Raw genomic sequence first — 18,955 nt, 5'->3', positions numbered from 1 at the left:
TTTTCCATTTTCATGGGAGATTTGTTGGAAACAAAAAACAATCATGAAACTGTGTATCAGCATCTACATAGTTTCTTCTTTCCAGTCATACCCTTTTGAACCATTGCCAAGACTATAAAAGATATTAAAGATTTTGAGATGAGTACAGGGGCTTATCACATAAAAGAGATGGATAAAACTCTGTTCTCAAGTATATGAAAGGAATTTTGTGAATGAATCCAGGGAGATTTCTTGCACAGAGTTCTCATTGTGGACAGCAATGATTTGGACATCTATATGTGGAAAACCAAATAACATATGTACAGTAGCCATAAGGACTTGCCATGTAATTCTTCTCACAGAGCTGAAAATAGTTATGAATGAGCAAAATTAAAATACAAATTGAACACTGTATGTACATAGTATTTACAATAAATACTTACGGTCAGTCTGTGGAATAAGTGGAATAAATTTACTGAATACACTCTTTGTTATCGAAGGGCTGGACACAAAACATGAATAATTTCCCTTATCTGATGCTTCTACATTTGCAATGTAGAGATTGCCATTTGTCTGGGACACAAATCGTCGTTTGTCCAAAGCGATGAATACTGGGAACTCATTTAGAAGCCAGCGATAACTGAGGTCATCTGAGGAAAACATTTTCTAGTTAATATTAAAAAACAATAATATCAGCTACTTAAACTGTGGAATGCTCTCTGCATATGAATTTCTCTGATTTCTAGCCAACACATCTTTTATTTGGGAAAGGCAGCTATAGAAGAGTGTTTACTCGTACTCATGTCTCAGTAGCCAGCTGTTACTGGACATCAGGGTGCTGTTCCCTTGAGTCCAGACCACTGGGCACCTGGTCCCCTTGGACCTAACCTTTCCACTGGAGTTGGAATGAGGTGGAGAGGAGATGTGAAGCTGTCTTGCCCTGACCCATCTGAGAAGCTGGGAAGCTTTTGTTTGTTTGTCATTTGGACAAAACCCAAGGATATTTTAACTAGAAATATGTCTCAGTTCTTCAGCTCCTTGCAGTACTTAGACACAGTATGAAAACTGAAATTGTATCCTGTTTGACAAGCAACATACAGTAACAGAGATGCTAGCAGCCAAATTCATCCCTCATGATGGAATTGCAAATGCTTGAGGATACAGGCATAATCCCTGTAGAGCTCTTCAGCAGCTAACGCTGAGAGAAAGGCATTTCCAGAGCTTAAATTATCTCATCTCTGACTTTCTGAGGGTGCCTACTGCTGTTCCATGATCTTAACAGGAGCCATGATCATTTCTGTTGAGGTGAGTTCATTAGGTGGAATGTAGCTGGGCTTTGTCCAAGGCCAACAGCAAGTCTGGGATGACACAACAACACATTGACATGTACTCAGATCCTCTGAGTGGTAGGCCAAGGCTACTTTCCATTATCCAGATTAGTTTGACTCATATTATTTGCAATAATAAAAACTGTCTGAAAATTCAACCATGTCCTTTACATATGTACAAGCATATATCCAAAATAAAAACCTAACCAAAACAGTGATTCTCAAGCTGCATAAAAGTTACTGTTTAAGGAAACATAAAGGAAGCTTTTACAAATAAATATTCTTTTGTCTTCTATTCTTAAGCAACAGAAAATGAATCATTGCTGAGTTACCTGGGTAGTGGTAAGGGGGCTCACAAAGAAGCACTGCTCCAACACCTTCTCGCACTTTAACTTCATAGCGTTCCTCAGGCGGAAAGGGATCAAGATCTAGTTTAAAACAAGGTGGGAAAGGAAAACTGCGTTTTTCACTACAATAAAGCTGTAGTTTATTATTATTATTATTATTATTTTCAGCCTGTAGAGATAAATACAGAAATACAACAATATCTGGCAGATAGGTATCTGTGGATGCAATTATGCCAGTTTTACTAATTTTAACTCTGTCACTAAGTGCAATGAATTTTTTACAGTATTTTATTCATCATAACCAGAAATTCTAGAAAGAAATGGTGCATATTGTACCTCTAATAGTAGCCAAGTGAGGTACATTGGAAGAAGGAATCCCAGGAAAATAAATAAAAAGGTTTGTAGGTTACCATTTAATTGGATTTTCAAAATGTGAGTTTAATACTGAAACCAGTTAACATGGCTTCCCTAAAATACCTTGACTGCCCTCCATGACAACTCCAGCAGACAAGGACTGGTAACAGTTGGTGCAGAGAAATCTTTTGTGCCAGAACTTTGTGACAGAAGTGGTTCAGATCTCAGGAGAAACCTTAGCTGACACTTTTTAAACCAACTGCAGCATGAGTAAAGGGACTGTTGTAAAAGGATAAGGAAACACATCCTTTGTGGAGCTACCTATCACCCCACAGACCATGGGAGAACAGTAATGCTATCTGGAATGATAAGACAAAGAGCTGCCTCACAGCCTTTAACTAGGTCAATAACTGTACTTTGCTTCTTCTTACCACTCTCATTTTCTGTATCCAATCTCAAAGTAAACTATAAAGACCTTGAAGAAGACAATGCCTCTTGTGAACGATTTCTATGTCACCAACTGCAGCGAAGTTGTAAAAATCCTAATTATATTATAATATTATAGTATAATATACATAATACATTATAATTATACATACATATAATATATATATATATATATTATAATTAAAGCATAATATTATGCTTTATCAAATGCATGGAAAAAAAAAATCAAGGAGTTTTACATAAGTATCTATGGAAAGACACCTCTCCCAGCTTCTGAAATGCTCATCTTTCTTCTGCTCAAACTGACCAGAAGATGATATCATCTTTCCAGTGACTGTCTGGATCTTTTTATTAGACAATACAAGGTAGGCACTGTTATGGGCCATTCTAAGGACTTCTGATGATTATTTAATATAATTTTACCCTGTATTTTAGCACAATGTATTCAGTTCCCCACAAGTGGCTCCCAATTTATTTGAAATATTATTCTTTGTTAAAGAAGAAATTAAGTATATCAGACTGACTTAGTAAGAATTAGCAATTTTACCAGACAGGTTTTGTAAGCAAAGCCAAAGAAGCTCTTCCCATAGACTGGGATAACTATATTCATACAATACCTATAGTAGTTTGAGCATATTCCCATTCCATTTTTCAGCATGGACCTTACTACACAACTACTCCTCTCTTCAAAATATTGACTAATCTCTTCTACGGGCATGTATTTCCTTGTTGCAGATCTTTTCATCATCTTGTAAACTTACCACTATTATTAATTTCTACTTTCATTAGAGCAGATTGGTTTTTAAAATGTTGCAGAAATAGGAAAAAATTGTAAATGACAATCATTAGAAAGAAACCTCTGTTAATTTGATACTTTGCATTTAGAGAGCATGGGGTTTGATGAAAGGAAGAGCTTTCACTGCTTTTTACTTATTTTAGCTATTTGCAATTTACATTTCAAATCTAGACATTTTGTTTACAATGTTCTTTGACTAACCTTTGAGACTTTAGGACAGTCACCAGAAATTTAAATATAGCAGATAGGCTAGGCAATTTGTATATGTAAAATATATGTCTGTTGGTACAGAAATAGAATGGTCTATGCCAGGTGCAGGAATGTCATACAATTATCGAGATGTAATTGTATACCTTCTTCCCACTTATGAAATGCTCTCAACTCTGATTGGGTCTTGATGTCTTCTTTGCATAAGCATTACTTGGTTATTATTCAATAATTATAATAACCCTGATTCCATGAACTCTTAATTGGAAGACATTCATTTTTAGTTAGAATGAAAGAATTAGCATAATCATTGCACTCTTAGAAGCATATAGCTAACATCTAGAGAGTATGAAAATTTCTCTTTGTTGTCATTCTTGAAGCCTCCCTGCTATGAAATTGCTATATTTTACTCTTCTGAAAGTGTTTTTCAGCAAATAGAATGGTACTTCAGCTTGTGATTTTGCTCAGCACACACTAAAAAGCCACTATATATTCCTGTAGGATAAAATTCCTTCCTTCAGGAATACATATGTAACAGTAAAAACAGATTTTAATGGTTAAAAAAAACATTGGAGATAAAAGGAATTGTTTCTTTTCTTCCTGGAGGCCAATCCAGATCTACTACACAGTATTCCCAGATGGGTTAATTGACATAAAGCTTATGAGAGTGTGACTTTTGCTCCATAATTTCAGCAAATTTGACAGTAAGACAAAAATAAAAGATCTTGCTCATTTACAGATGGTTAAGATTTTCTGGAACTCCTCTAAATGTTTGTTTCTGTTTTTCAGTCAGTTTGCACAAGCAAAAGAACAAAAAATCTATTAAAGATTATTTCCCATATTAGCTATAGAAACTCTATATTTAATTCTTTTGAAACTATCACAATGATTATCAAAGTAAATATTTTTCTTTACAAATGATCATAAAAAGGAGAAAGGAATAAACAACAGTGTAAAGAAGAATTACAGTACCATTTTTAAACTGGTATTTATCAGTTTCCAGGTATCTTTTTTTTTTTTTTTTTTTTTTTCTATTCTTTCCCTCTTTGCCCTGTTATTATTTGAATATTTAAATATTGGATATTAGGGTTCTGTTCAATATAATTGTCCGGTACAATAACTATCAGTGTTCACCTCATGCAATTTCTGAGCAGCTAGTCATAAAAACATGCCCTGGACTGTTTTGATTCTACTCATTTCATCTATTATATGTATTTGTTTGCTTTTCTGCAACAGCTGCAGCTATTGTCATAGCTCTTATCCTACTGGTTGTTCAGGACTGGCACCACTGATGCCTGCTTTGTAGAACACCATGTATCTCTATCACTGAATACAGCAAAAAATATTCTGTAATATTTTTTTATGTTATCCCCATTAGAGGGAAATAACAACCTCGTCTTCTATTCACAGTAGGATATACTCCAGCTAAAATACAAACTAAGATTAGATCAACTATTTACAGCCCCTGACCTTCCTTGAGATATGAAGTCCCACAGTATTACAATTAGTGGCAGACACAGAACTTTTCACTTCATCTCTGATCACAGTAAGAAGTGAAACACCATAAGGAGTGAAACTGTTCTGCTGATGGAGACTGCTGAAAGACAAGGGGCACTAAGCACTTAATGTCATAATTAAAGGGCACATGGGGCTTTGAGAATTGTCACCAGATGAGAGTGGGTTCCTTTTTTGTCTTATGAAAAAATATTTCCAGAATAAAAAGCACTTTAAGGCAAAATAGTAATAATAAAAAAATCCCAAACTGTCTTCTGTAAAATTTTCCATTAATTTTCATGCAGTGCTTCAGTTCTTTACAATGCATCCATTGTGTATGTCTGTACATATCCAGGCATTCACAACACTTGTTCATGATTATCTGAAGTTGACAGAAATGTCCCCCAGCAGGGTCTTCACCCAGCCCAGCAGTCAGCGAGCACACTTTACTACCGAGTGCCATACCCTCATCCTGCAAGCATCTCATTTGTACTTTCACTGCAGCAGCACCTGATCACTTCATGCCACTACTGGTGTTGTTCTTTAGTGACAATTTCCCTTTTGGTTCTACTATAATTTAAAAAGAGTCTGGGCATTATTATCTCAATATCTGGTTCTGTGAGTCAGTTCAACTAGTAATTTAATAATAATTCACTGAGAAGGTTGGAATGCCAGCTGAATGCTAAGCAACATAAAATGTTGATAAAACTTATTCTGTGTTATTCTCTGCAGACTAAGGCACTTAAGACTTCTTTACAGAGTAATAAAGCTACAGCACATGCAAGCAGAAAACACTGCGGTGTAAAACATTGGGTATTTTGAGGTAACTGTAACATTTCTATGTTTTGATGTAAACATTGGCTTACATCCAAAACTCAGAGTTGCTTCACTGCTTCTGACAGTTCCAAAGATATTCGATACTACACAGACATATTTTCCAGCATCCCTTGATTTCTCTGGATTATTAATAACAAGTCTGCCTCCCACCATACTGTAGCGATCCTTTGTTAAATCGATATCCCAGTTGTTGAGTTTCCACCTATTAAAAAAGAAAAGCCAGATGTAAGATTTGGCATCCAAAACCAAACCTAGTAAGCAAAAGGATTTGAAAAATAATTCCTAAATTGTGATAAACTATACAGGAAGTTATTAATACACTATTATGTATGCTTTCAGTTTTTCCTCAGCAAGAGCCACAGATTTAGTGAACTTTATAGGTGTTTTAAATATAACAGCCTCAGTCTGCTTCAGACCTCTCATAGATGGGACATACATTAAAACTTGATCCATGTAGTACCAGACACTTGAGCTGCCTACTGATGAACTAGCTAGTGATCAAGCGCTGGGACTATAAACATATTGTCAAACAGCTACGTAAGGCCAAACTGGCTAAGGATATACTTCCTCAGCACCCTTGAAGGTGAAATTTTCAAGACTTTTTTGCACAATTACTATAGGGGATGAAAATGTTTCATAAAGCCTAAACTGCTAGTGAAGTCAGCACAATAATTGTGTCACACCAGATTTAAGAGCTGCTTCTGTATTCAGAAAATTGCTAGACGCTCTCATCTTAATCACTGTAAAATTCTGCAGTGGGTTTCCTGAGTTGCTGTAACTTTCCCTTCAGACTACAAGAGAAACTTGGTCGATGAAGTCTGGCCCTTAACAAATTCTATTGATTTCAAGAAAATTACAGTACAATGAGTGTGAACCAGTATGCAAGAACTTGTATCCATTACTGTTTCCACAAGGGGGGGCCCACAATCTTCTTTGAAAGGAATTACACATTTACTGAGCACAAATACGAAAAGCTGCAACATTCGTGATCATAAAAGTCTTGCAGTGTGGATTGCTTTTTGTACTAAGTGAAGCATAGGCACTGCTTTCTGAAAAAGAGAGCACGCAGACTATATGTTCCTTCCTTACTGAAAAATTGTACCAAAATATACAGAATACTCATTTGGAAGCTGAAGGAAACCACCAAATTAATTAATTAAATAATTGAATGGCAGGCTTTTCAAGATGCAATAAATAGTATTTAGCTTTGATACAATTTTCGGGGTATCACTCTTCAATCCTGTGAGATGTTCTACACATCTGTATTACAAATAATAAATCCCCTGTGCAGAGTGCAGAAATAGCTAGGAATAACTTTAAGGAGTACAGCTTATGTTGCAATGAAAAGCATAAATCACATTAGTATTTGATCTTTAGCAAGGGGAAAGGGCCATCAGATACTGAAAGAAGAGTGGACGAAAGCTTAAGAAAAAATGTAAATTAAAAAATGTCTAAAAGAAGACTAAGAAGATGAATGGTCAGAAACAACAGAAGTGTCAGGAAGGACTTATATACCTCCAAAACAGCATATTTTGGCTGAAAAGCTATTGGACTAAGGGCTAAGAAATGAAGACAATGCATTCAATGCAGACAAATAATGGCATCATGAAAAAAAAATAAAGTAACCTTGTCTTGCATTGCAATTATTTTCACAACAGCTATCAGCAATAATTGTCACATCCACTTAGATATGTGGAGGCTGAGGGGAGGCCTCATGGTGGACTGCTCTCTGGGGACAGCGACAGGACCCGAGGGAACTGCATGGAGCTGGGACAGGGAAGGGTCAGGCTGGGTGTTAGGGAAAGGTTCTGTACCCAGAGGGTGGTTGGGCACTGGGACAGGCTCCTCAGGGCAGTAGTCACAGCACTGAGCCTGTGAAATTTCAAGAAGTGTTTGGACAGTGCTCTCAGACACATGGTCTGATTTTTGGGTGGTCCTGTGTAGAGCGAGGAGTTGGACTCAATGATCTTTACTGGGCTCTTTCAACTCAGGACATTCTTTGATTCTATGATCCTAAATAGAAGAGTTCTGGAGATGCAAGACAATTGTTCCAGAGTGACTTTATTCATTTAGGTTTCACAGAACTGATAACAGATAAAGAAGAACACCAAAATTTATGTTTCAGGAAGACAAATTTCAGGAAGACAAATAAGTTCAGGACCAAACATAGGATAATTTAAGGAAAAGTATCTTTTTTGCTGACAAGACATTGTGTCTGACCTTAGTTTGATGACAGCAGTTATCTGCCCATGATTAGGTTGTGAATTAGTCAGATTAATTACAAATAATAAATCCCCTGTGCAGAGTGCAGAAATAGCTAGGAATAACTTTAAGGAGTACAGCTTATGTTGCAATGAAAAGCATAAATCACATTAGTATTTGATTATTATATATATTCTATATATATATTATATATATATTCTATATATATTATATAGAGAAATATACATTTCTCTATACATACAGCTAGAGCAGATAATTGAGCTTATTGGCCTGAGATCTCACAATGAAGCAGAAATGCTCTGTTAATTACAACATAATTATCATGAAAGAGTTCATATGTGTGAATTTTATACATTCATGACAGTCTCTTTACAACATGGTGGATAAAGAAGCAACATAAGATGAGCAACATAAGATGTAAAATATTCAGGTTCAACACCGGTCCTTCTTTCAGAGTAAAATAGGATCAAAAAGCTATTCTGATTCATGAAGAACAAGGACTTGAACTCTAGGCATTCCTAACTTAAGATAGAGAGATTGCTTCTTAAGTGCTTTTTAAAGGTCGCTTTTTTATGTTTTGCATTTGGATCACTATTCCTTTCAAAAGCTGAAAACATTTAAAACAACAGGACTGTAATATTTTCAAGACTGTCTAGACATTTTGGCAAATTGAATCCAGGTTGATTCTTACTGAAAAAATAGCAAGTCTACCAATTTTCTCCTGTTAAGACGATCAATCATTTAATACAAAAAAATGAAACACAGAGTAAAAAACACAATAAGACCTGATAATCAAAATACGAGAGATTACCTGTAAGTAGGAAATGGAATTGCTCGAGCTCTGCAGTTCATTGAAACTTGTCCATCTGAAGATTCTTCTGGATATATGGTATCAATGGGTTGCTCCTCAAAAACGGGTCCATAACCTTTGTTTCCTTCCTCTGAAAAACAGGTAGTTTGCAAGTTAATCACTTATTTATTAGTAGTCAAACTGAAAAGGAATTTACAACACAACTACTGTGTTCAAAATGCAAAGGCGAAACAGTGAGCACCACAAAATCAAGTTTTATATGCATCTGGAAAAACAGAACAGTGTGGATAACAGTAGTGTTGACCTTCCTTCACTGACTTCTTCTTCAATACTGTCCTCTGAGAACAAAAGTAAATTAGACTATGTTCCTCTGAAACTACCTTCCATTTCTTCTGTGCTGGCATCATCATTATTTTTCATAGTTTTGCCAGACTCGATGGAGATAATTACGAATTGAAGATATACCCTTTAGAAATGCAAGTCAGACCAGCTTATTTCACAGAGGCCAACAAATTCTCATCAAACAGGTCCAGATGCAAAACAGCAATCTAAACATTAAGTGTCCCTCATCTTACAACCTAATCAGCTCCACTTGTTTCATATATTTGGAAGAATACACACAAAGTATGTAAATACATACAAAGACAAACTAATCTTGGAGATCACAGCTGAGAAACAACTGCATTGTTTCCAGAATGTAATTCTGTCCTTCCTTTCAGGCTCAGGTATGTATGTTAACTCCTTTCCCTCCAAAAAATAAACAAATATCCCGTGCCAAAAATAATTAAAGTTTGTAAAATTAAGCAGTTAAAGGTGAGTGAGTGTCAAACAGATTTGGCAACAAACTTTTTTTTTTTTTAAACTTTATCCTCCATTTGATGGTGCTGTTGTAAAGATTGCAGGCTCTGCCACCTCCTGCTGCATTCCCTTCTCCTTTGTCTCCTCCCAGTGTATAAGGCTGCTGCTCTTTGGGGTCTGTAAAAGCAAAAGCAGAGGCGGGAAAACTCCGGGAAAATTCTGCTCAGCAAATCCAGGATGTAACTGTGTTCTTTTTTTTTTTTTTTTTTTTTTTTTTTTTTTTTTTTTTTTTTTTTTTTTTTTTTTTCCCCTCCCTTTGTTTTTCTGTGAAAACAGCAAATATGCATTCTTGGTATAGAATGGCACTAGGAGAAGATGGTCCCTGCTCAGTATAGATATAAGTTTTAGACAACAGAGCTGTCATTCTCACAGGTCTCTGCTGAGACTAAATTTACAATTTGGACATTTGCAAGCCAAACACATGGGAAAACCATTGCAGTACATGTCTACTTCCAGGCTCGCTTTTCACTCCAGTTCAGAGCCCTGTTCCAAATCCTGGAAATGCCAGAATACCTTCTGAAAGATGACAGGAAAAATCTCGTAAGATAAAAGAAACAAATATAGTTTTCCTAAAATTATCTGTAGAGATATTTGAAACTTTAACTTTTTTTTTTTTTTTTTGAATTGTTTTAACTTTTTAATATGCATAAAACAATCCTTATGCATGTATTTTCTTGTTTGTAAGTTCACATTCATAGAGAGATTCCAGATTACAGAACTAGCAGAAAACTGCTATTGCATAAAAATTAACTTCCCTTTCCAGTTCAATTCTGGGTAAAAGCATTGTTTCCCCTGGGGACAGGAACAGATTCAAAGGCACTCCTATGCAGTGATAGGTATAGTCATGCAACTTCATTTTTAAAACAAATTAATTTAATGAGAAGAGAAAGCTTTGAAAGAAGGAAAGAAGAGCAACCAGAATGAAATGCAGAGCTTTTGAAAAATGGTTTGCTTTCTTTGATATTTTAAAGCACAACACTATGTAAAAATCTATGTATTGCTAGATCAAAAGAAGTCAATTCAGACTCTAAAGGCAGAAATCGTGTATTTGCTTAGAACCTTGAATGACTGAGCCACAACCCTGACAGCAGTTTCTGTGCAGTTCTTAAATATGAATATAGAATAACAATGGCCTCTGGCAGCACATAGCCGTATCATATGCAGCTGACTGTTTCTGCCATAGGACTCAAATGGTGCTACAGAGCACTTAGGCATTTCATGGCATGCATTTTTAATGCTTCCAGCACTATTAATTATATTGAGTGAATGTCTGTTTCTCACACCTATCAAATATGCTTTGTAACGGCACTTCTGTTGCCATCTATTATGAATTGAGTTTCAGATAGGCTGAACATAAAAAGATGAGCAGACTGTATGCATTCCAGGTGTGGCAACCAATAAACCCTTCATTCTCAATCAAAAGTTGCATGCAGAGCAGTAGTATGTACACAACATGAGGAAGAAGAGAAAAAAATGAACAGCAAGAAATTTTCTAACTTTAGTGGAGAAACATGCCTATGTGATGGAGTTTGGGACCAAAGAGGACACTAAGAGGACAAGGGAAAAGACCAGTTGATTGATGTTATGCCTACAAGAAAAAGGAGGAAAATAAAAGTAGGGAAAAGAATAAGGAAAAAAAAACAGGGAAATTAGAAAAAAAAAAAAAAAAAAAAAGAATAGGGAAAAGAATAAGGAAATATATGCACTAGATAAATTGGGGGTGAGAAGTAAAGCATATTTTACCTGTTCTGGTCCTGCGTTAGACAAGAGGATAGACTACATGACCTCTCAAAGACCCTTACTGACCTATTTTTCTGAATACATATATATATATAAATAAAATATAATACTCTAAATAATTATTAAAATATAATTGTAATATATATATATTAATAAAATATAATATTATGATTATATTTTAAATCGGAGCAAAAGCTACCATCCAGTTCTGAATATTCAAGGCATTCTTTGGTGAGTTCTGTAAATGAGGTTCAAATTTTCAACAAGGCTAAAAGGTATTACAGGGTCTTTTATGAAGATCAAGAAAAACTCTAAGTAACTGATGAGATCATGGATCCAATATAGGTACTGATGCTACTGGAAGATGTCCCTGGCCTCCTTCTCCAAGCAATACTGTCTAGCTGTGCAGTGAGCAGGGGTATTCCACCTTCTGAGTAAGAAAAGTTGTCTTATTTTTCAAAACACCTGAAAGGACCGCTGCTTCAATAAGACATACATCTGAAAGACCACTACAAGATCAGTTACAAAATTGTGTTAGTACATCTTTACCTCGTTGCACAAGCCTGTGAATAATTGTAATATAAAACATCCAGCACTCAGAAAAAGATAACAAAAAGATACCTGAAAATAACAATCAGCAACAACCTAAGGTAGTAATTTTCAAGTCACCTCATGTAATTTCATCTGAAGTAGGAAAGGGAAGACACAATAAAAAGGCCTGCTCAGTGTATCCAAATTATTTATATATTTAATTTAGGAAATGTCATTTTTTTTCCATATTACTATTTTTAAAACAAACTAACTTTCGAATGGCTTAATTTTGCATGATATACATCAACATAAGAATGGAGAAACAAATAGTTTTTCCAGCTTACATATACTCCTGTTGTTTTACTTAGGTCATGGAAAGAACAACAGAAAATAAATCAGTAGCTGATCATTCATGTCAGTCCTTCTTGTATCTCTCTTCACCTCATATCCTTCCTCATGTCCTAACCACTTGCCCACTCAAATGGCCTTACAGTCTCTCAGCTCTATGCTCCCATTTCTCCCCTATCTCTCATGTCCATCTCCTCTTTGATACGGAAATTATGCTTAAAGTTACTAACTGTAAAGGTATTGGAAATTTTTAAATACAGCCACCACATACTTCCATGCTTTGTGCTTTATTTCCAATATTCTAATCACTGTCTGTTGTTGCTAGAGAACATATTTCGTTAGTTCAGTATTTATTTTCATAAAGTAATTTATGTAAATTTACTAATTCTATGTACTGTTGTAACTACACTGACACTAAATTACTCATGTCAGGTACAAATTTGGCATACATTTAACAACGTAGCAGATAAATTTTGACTAGATTTTTAAAAGATGAATGGAGTTACTGTCCATTAAAAATACCCTAAATTATCCAAGTAACTTTTAAACTTAGCTTACAGGTCTTCATTTAATAATACACTTGTGGAAGAACTGTTCACTAGAGGGTCTCTTTATCTTTATCTCTTTTATCTGTGGGCCTGCTGCTGCAGACAGGCAAAAGGTTGATTATGGATGGGGAGAAGTATGGACACTTGGGAAATCTTGGGATTTGAGCACCAGGAGCGTGAGAGGTGGAAAAGATACATGGTAAGAATTAAAATAATATTTGAATTATTTTATTTGTTTTTCAAACAATCCCTTATTCCTTTTTTTTTTTTTTTAATTATTATTATTTTATTTTATTTTTGTTTTTATTTTTAAATCACCCTTGGGACAACATATTTTGTGAAATGACTCATTACTATGAATTTCCATGACTGTGTCCCAGTCTGCTCTAGATCTGATGCAAGATGTACAGACTCCTCATATTCAGTGCAACATGCCTTTGATTTTTCACTTTGATTTTTCCAGTGTATGAACTTCAAACCTTTTAAAAACAGCAAATGATCCATTTTTATTTTATTATATATATATAAAAAGGTGACTGATTACCTGATATTTCTATCTGATCTTGGTAGGTCCTACCAAATCTACCATAGCAAATGATGCCAAAAGATGTATTTTTGAGAAAACAAAACAAAACAAAACAAAACAAAGCAACTCTATGAGTAAGACTTCAATTTTTTTTTTAGCATTTGAGTAAGACTTCAATTTTTTTTTAGTATTTCCATTCTGAAGTCTAATGATGCTTAAAATAAACATATATAGATATATTTAAATTTTAATATCTAAAGGTCTTTAAGTTTTGGACCTGTTTGTTGAACTTCCTAATTTTACTGAAAATTCTGATATTAGATCTGAGTTTCACTTTCTGTTATTTTACCTACCTCTTCAGTCTTTCCTCTTGTAACTATGAAATAATGAAGAAAAAACTGCATCAAGAGCACTTGTTCACAACTGCTCATGTTGTTCTTCATGTACAATGGAAGCCTCCTATTTGCATTCTGCATAGTATTAAGAAACCTGCTATCAAAGACAATATATAATCTTGAACTCAAAACATCAATTTCAGTAGGTTAGAGTATATAGCAAATAATTTCTCTGTTGAGAGAGAGCATCCAAATCACTTTCAGGCAAGTCAATTAATTTTATTATCAGCTAATTCAGTCCCTTCAAGGTTCTAATTTATTTTGAAAATCGATTTTACTCACAGATTAAGGATAATGTCATGAAGCAAAGCTGATGATAATTATGGAAACTGCTGTGCGTGAGTGAGTACAACCAGAAAAGGAAGTTAAAATATGTAGTTTATTAAAGACCACTGTGACCTTTATTTCACAGAATAAAACAGCTTTTTAACAGCAGATTATTTTTTTCACCAATATGAAAATATTGGGGAAATAAATAAAACCTAATTGCTTATTTTTGTCTTGTTCTCAGCTATGAATTGCTCAAATCACCTATATTTTTAGGGGTTATTTTCTAATCTGTGTGGCAAGGAACATAAAAGGCTTTTCTTATGGATACTCTGGGTTTGCAGCACTTCCATGTATGCAACCTTAATGATATGATACAGAGGAGATAAAGTTTGAGAAATGAAGTGATAGCAAGAATAAGTATTCTTTTTTTCATTTTTCTTTCTACTCAGTCAATTTGCTTGTGTACTGTAGCAAATTCAAAGCGAGATTCTTGATGTTTGGAATTTATCTTACAAAATTTTGAAAGATGGGGATTTCATCCAAAGTAGTCATATACTTATTTTCTTTAGGGAGGCTAGATAAGCATTTCCAGCAAGTAATTCTCTCTTCATCAACATCAGAGAGAACTTATATCACATACCTATGGTTAAAATAAAGTGCTATGAAACTTCCCATAGCAGAGTCTGGATTTACTTGACTGTAGCTGTGCAACGTGACCTGGAGTCTCCCAGGAAAGCCTGCAGGCACTGAACCCAGAAATAAAGCCTCCTTCTGGAACTGAATAGTCTGAAGTTGCTGCAGCACTATCACTACCAACAACAGCTAACGACAATTCATCTCTCATGTCTTCAAGTGTTAAGAAGACTCAGGAAACAGGGGACAACAATGGCATGGCCCACCCCTACACATGTTGTTATACGGTTGGCTTTACTTGTTTTGCAGCAGCATCTAGAAAACTCAATAGAAGATCAGGGAGCAGATGGTCAGGCAGTACATTAATACTGTAATACAATAACAGTCTTTACCCTAAAGAAATTATGCTTCCACTCCAGTGCAGCACCAGAAGTGCAACTGTACTTTCTGCTTCTTGTTTGTTCTGCAGGCCTCAAACACCCAAAGAACATGGAGAAGGTCAAGCATGAAGAGGCAACATTGTACTTACACCATCACATATTCAGATATATAACAGTTTATCTGTTCCTTCTTAGCAAACAAATAATAATCTCTAATGGAAGCCATACAAATATCCTTTTTTTTTCTTTCTTTTTTTTTCTTTTTTTTTTCCAACAAACCCTAAGCAGAAATGTATTGAAATAGTGATCTTATCAATATATATAGGAATATAATTTCTAACATACCAGATAATTTATCAAATCCACTTCCAATCTTTCCAAACACTTTTTTTGATGCAATATGTCTATGTATCATTTATTGCCTGTAAAGATACTGTATTTGGATCTATAAATAATAAATCTTGAAGTATAGTTTTAATCTATAAAGTCCCTTGGGGTAAAGTTACCATCTCTCTGGGTATCTGCCATTTAGGAGACTGTAAGGTCTGTAGGGCTTTCCCAAATCCATTTCTAATGCAGAATTTAGTTTTTGTATTAAATATGACAATAGATATGAAAAAGGCTACTTCAGCATGTCAGGGTATGTTTATTTCTCAGAAAATTCTAACTGGCTAAATTCCAGCCCAGGGAATGAGAGAGAGATTGGCCCATGCTACTGCTTCTCCTGAATCACAATATGGTAATGGACATGTTAATATCTTCAATTAGTCACAAAATTGAGAGACTTTAGCAATATGAAGTATAAATAGCATGGATAGGCAACACTGCCAACTACAAACTAGTTTCCCATAAACAAATCATTTTTCTGCAGAAATTAACTGTCTACAACAACCTATCCCAGCAACCTCATCATGCTTCACAGACCTGAGAAAATGGCAACCCCGAGCATCTGGCACAGCATGGCTGAAATACAGGATCCTACTCCTGCTCTGTACTGAGTTTTACAGAGCCAAATCAATTTTTAATGACTCTTCCTAGGTTCAATCATGTTTGTTTGTTTGTTTGTTTTCTGTATCACTTGGATAATTTCAGACTCGGGAATTTTCTGAATTGGCACTGATGAGACGAGACTTAGCCTCTGGTGCATTGTTTTCCATGGCAGTAGTAGTTAAAGGAGTAAGTTCAAGTACAGCAAAATGCCTAGAGTAAATTGCCTAAAGTAAATTTGTTGATAGTTTTAGAAATCATGATACATATCACACAGGAAGAGTAGCAAAAAGCTAGTGATCTTAATCATGACTTTTGGATCACATGGAAGAAAATTTGGAAAATGGGAAACAAAGACCGCTGGTAGATGCTGCTGCTAATAATTGCACATTATTTTACAGTTAACATATAATAGCCACCATCATCCAAATAATCTGTTTTCTTCTGCTCAGGGCCAGTTGCCACAGGTACACAGAGAGCTACTTTCTATATGATCTGAGACACTTTTGTAAGGAACCTGAAATTTACTCGTTTAATAACTTTGTACAGACTTCTGCCTGTCTTTTCCTTTCTTCATTTTCACATTTTGTGAAATCAATTCTCTATCTAATCTAAATACAGAAACGTGGAAGAAAACCAACAATTCTCAAGGGGAAAAGTACATTGTAATTTTACAGTTAGTCTTCTATGATTTTCTTGAATGGCTCTCGTTCAAAGATAGGGCACTAAACCATGTTAAGACACCAGCTTATCAGTGCACCTTCAGGTTGTTAGTATGATAATAAGCAAATAATTAACATTTACAATTAACATTTACTCTCATTTTTGAATTTGATATCATACTGTGAGAGATTTCAAGCACATCTTAATTTTCTACATTTTTTTTACAAGATACGCCTTTTCATGATGGCTTACAGGCTAGTTATAACCCACGTTTCATTCAGAAGCTGTGAAATATTCTTAATTTAGAAGTAAAACTATTTTTAAAAAATATTTTTCCTCGTCCACAAAGTTATAAATGCTTTGTATTTCTGGAATGTACAAAATGACCCAAATTTACTTTCAGAACAGAATTGTCATGACTGGTAGACAGTATTACCACACAAATTTTTAAAAAGTTGTATATTTAAAGGGTTGATCAGAAATGGTGGATATGTAGTTATATGGCAAATAAATACAAAGTAGACTAAATGTGATGTTAAATGTAAGATTAAGTTACTTCACCCAAATGCTTCACATGATGCAATGGTGATTTTAATGGGTATCTATTTGCATATCTGCCTTAGTTGTTCTACAGTGTCTTTAATCTTGCTAAATCCTTAAATTAAAACACACACACACAAAACAAAACAAAAACAAACAAACAAACAAATAACAGAGAAGTAACTGGTTCTTGATAGGGGAAACAGCTACAAAACAGATACAAAATGGTGCAGGCATTTCCTGTTTTTAGGGCACTTAGGCTTCTGGAACAGCTCCCAGATGTGGCACCACTGACAAAGCGCTTTATCCAGGAAGAACAACTTGCACATGTCAAAGAGAAAAACATTAACGTGTAAGGTACCAAATGTAAAAGAAAGAGGAAATGATGACAGACATTACTGAAATGTAGTGAAGGGAAGATAGCAAAACATGAAGTGCTACACTCTATACTATATACTATTCGTATATATATATACGAATCCTTATGTTCAGAAACTACAGTTCAGAAACTATCCTAAGTCCCTAATCCTCCAAATACTTCTGGACAGTGCATGCTTTTCTTTAATATAATCATTCAGTTGCATAGTAGAAAAATATCAGACTCTAAGACAGTAAGACCAAAATGCCAGGTACTAACAGAGACTGCTGAAAAATAAAGGGAGAAAAATTTGAATGTTTTTTTTTTTAACCTATGGATTGCATACTTCAGCAAAAAATCATTTTGCTTAAAAAAAAAAAACAACAAACACAAGTATGTAAAGAAATATTAATTTTTCTTTTAGAATGACTGTTCATAAAACAGTTACTTTTGAAGATAGCTGTAAGAAGGTTAGCAAGTAGTTTTTTGATGAATAAATGCCTAATTTCACCGTCATGAAAACATATTCTTAACAAAAGATGGCATATAGTTTTACTAAGGGATGTCTGCAAGAGCTACTCCTGGAAAAATTAAGGTCTTTAACTTCATCTTTAGAAAGGGTAAAATAATAATATTGGCAAATAATAATGGGAGGCCAATAATAATAAGACAACAATAAAAGTTCATTAAAGGCCTCTCGTTATTTCAGCAACATAATTCATCACAAAATTTAAGAACCTAAGTTGATCCAAATAAACAAGATTGCTTGTGAATGTAATGTTAAGCACATGTTCAAGTCTTGTGCTGGATAAGAATCAACTTGATTCTAAAACCAATGCAAATTGTGACATGAGTATAGATAACAAATTACAGTAAAATATTTTGCAGAGGTCAATGCCAGAATGAAGCTAAAAGAAGTGAAATCCCATCACTCCCACTGAAAACCAATATAAAATTATTTTCATTAGCAACTTTATTCTATCATTCTATTGAATGTCTTCTCCTTCTGCTCCTGCTTCCTGTACACTTCTCTATTTCTCTGGCATTTAGCATTGCTAAATGTGTCTGCTCGAGACAGTCATTCAGTATCACTATCATCAGTATTGATCTGACACTGTAGAATCTCATTACATATTTTCACATGAGAGAGGGATGAAGATCTGTTGACACAGCACATGGCTAGATTAACCTTGAATGTTAATGGATATATAAATGCAATGGATTCATTCATTATCTTAACTATCACTAACTCATCAGGTTCCATATCATCATTGTAAGCCTAGAAACCATTTGATATTTAGAAGTATATCTTGTACCGTTTTCAATAAGTCACAGGAAAGAGAAGCTCATGCTCA

General features: G+C 34.7%; 1 protein-coding gene across 1 annotated transcript in view; it reads right to left on the bottom strand.

The window, feature by feature from the left end:
* CNTN1 (contactin 1) overlaps positions 1 to 18,955 on the bottom strand; it is a 149,269-nt gene that overhangs the window by 69,424 nt on the left and 60,890 nt on the right. Inside the window, exons 3-6 of the mRNA XM_032189513.1 lie at positions 8,824 to 8,953; positions 5,819 to 5,991; positions 1,640 to 1,735; positions 423 to 629 (exon numbers count right to left, since the gene is read on the bottom strand). Of these exons, the coding sequence (XP_032045404.1) occupies positions 423 to 629; positions 1,640 to 1,735; positions 5,819 to 5,991; positions 8,824 to 8,953 (606 nt within the window). The remainder of the gene's footprint in view (positions 1 to 422; positions 630 to 1,639; positions 1,736 to 5,818; positions 5,992 to 8,823; positions 8,954 to 18,955) is intronic.

This window comes from Aythya fuligula, chromosome 1 (genome assembly GCF_009819795.1).
Source record: "Aythya fuligula isolate bAytFul2 chromosome 1, bAytFul2.pri, whole genome shotgun sequence".
NCBI lineage: Eukaryota > Metazoa > Chordata > Aves > Anseriformes > Anatidae > Aythya > Aythya fuligula.
This window is presented reverse-complemented; position numbering and strand designations above follow the sequence as displayed.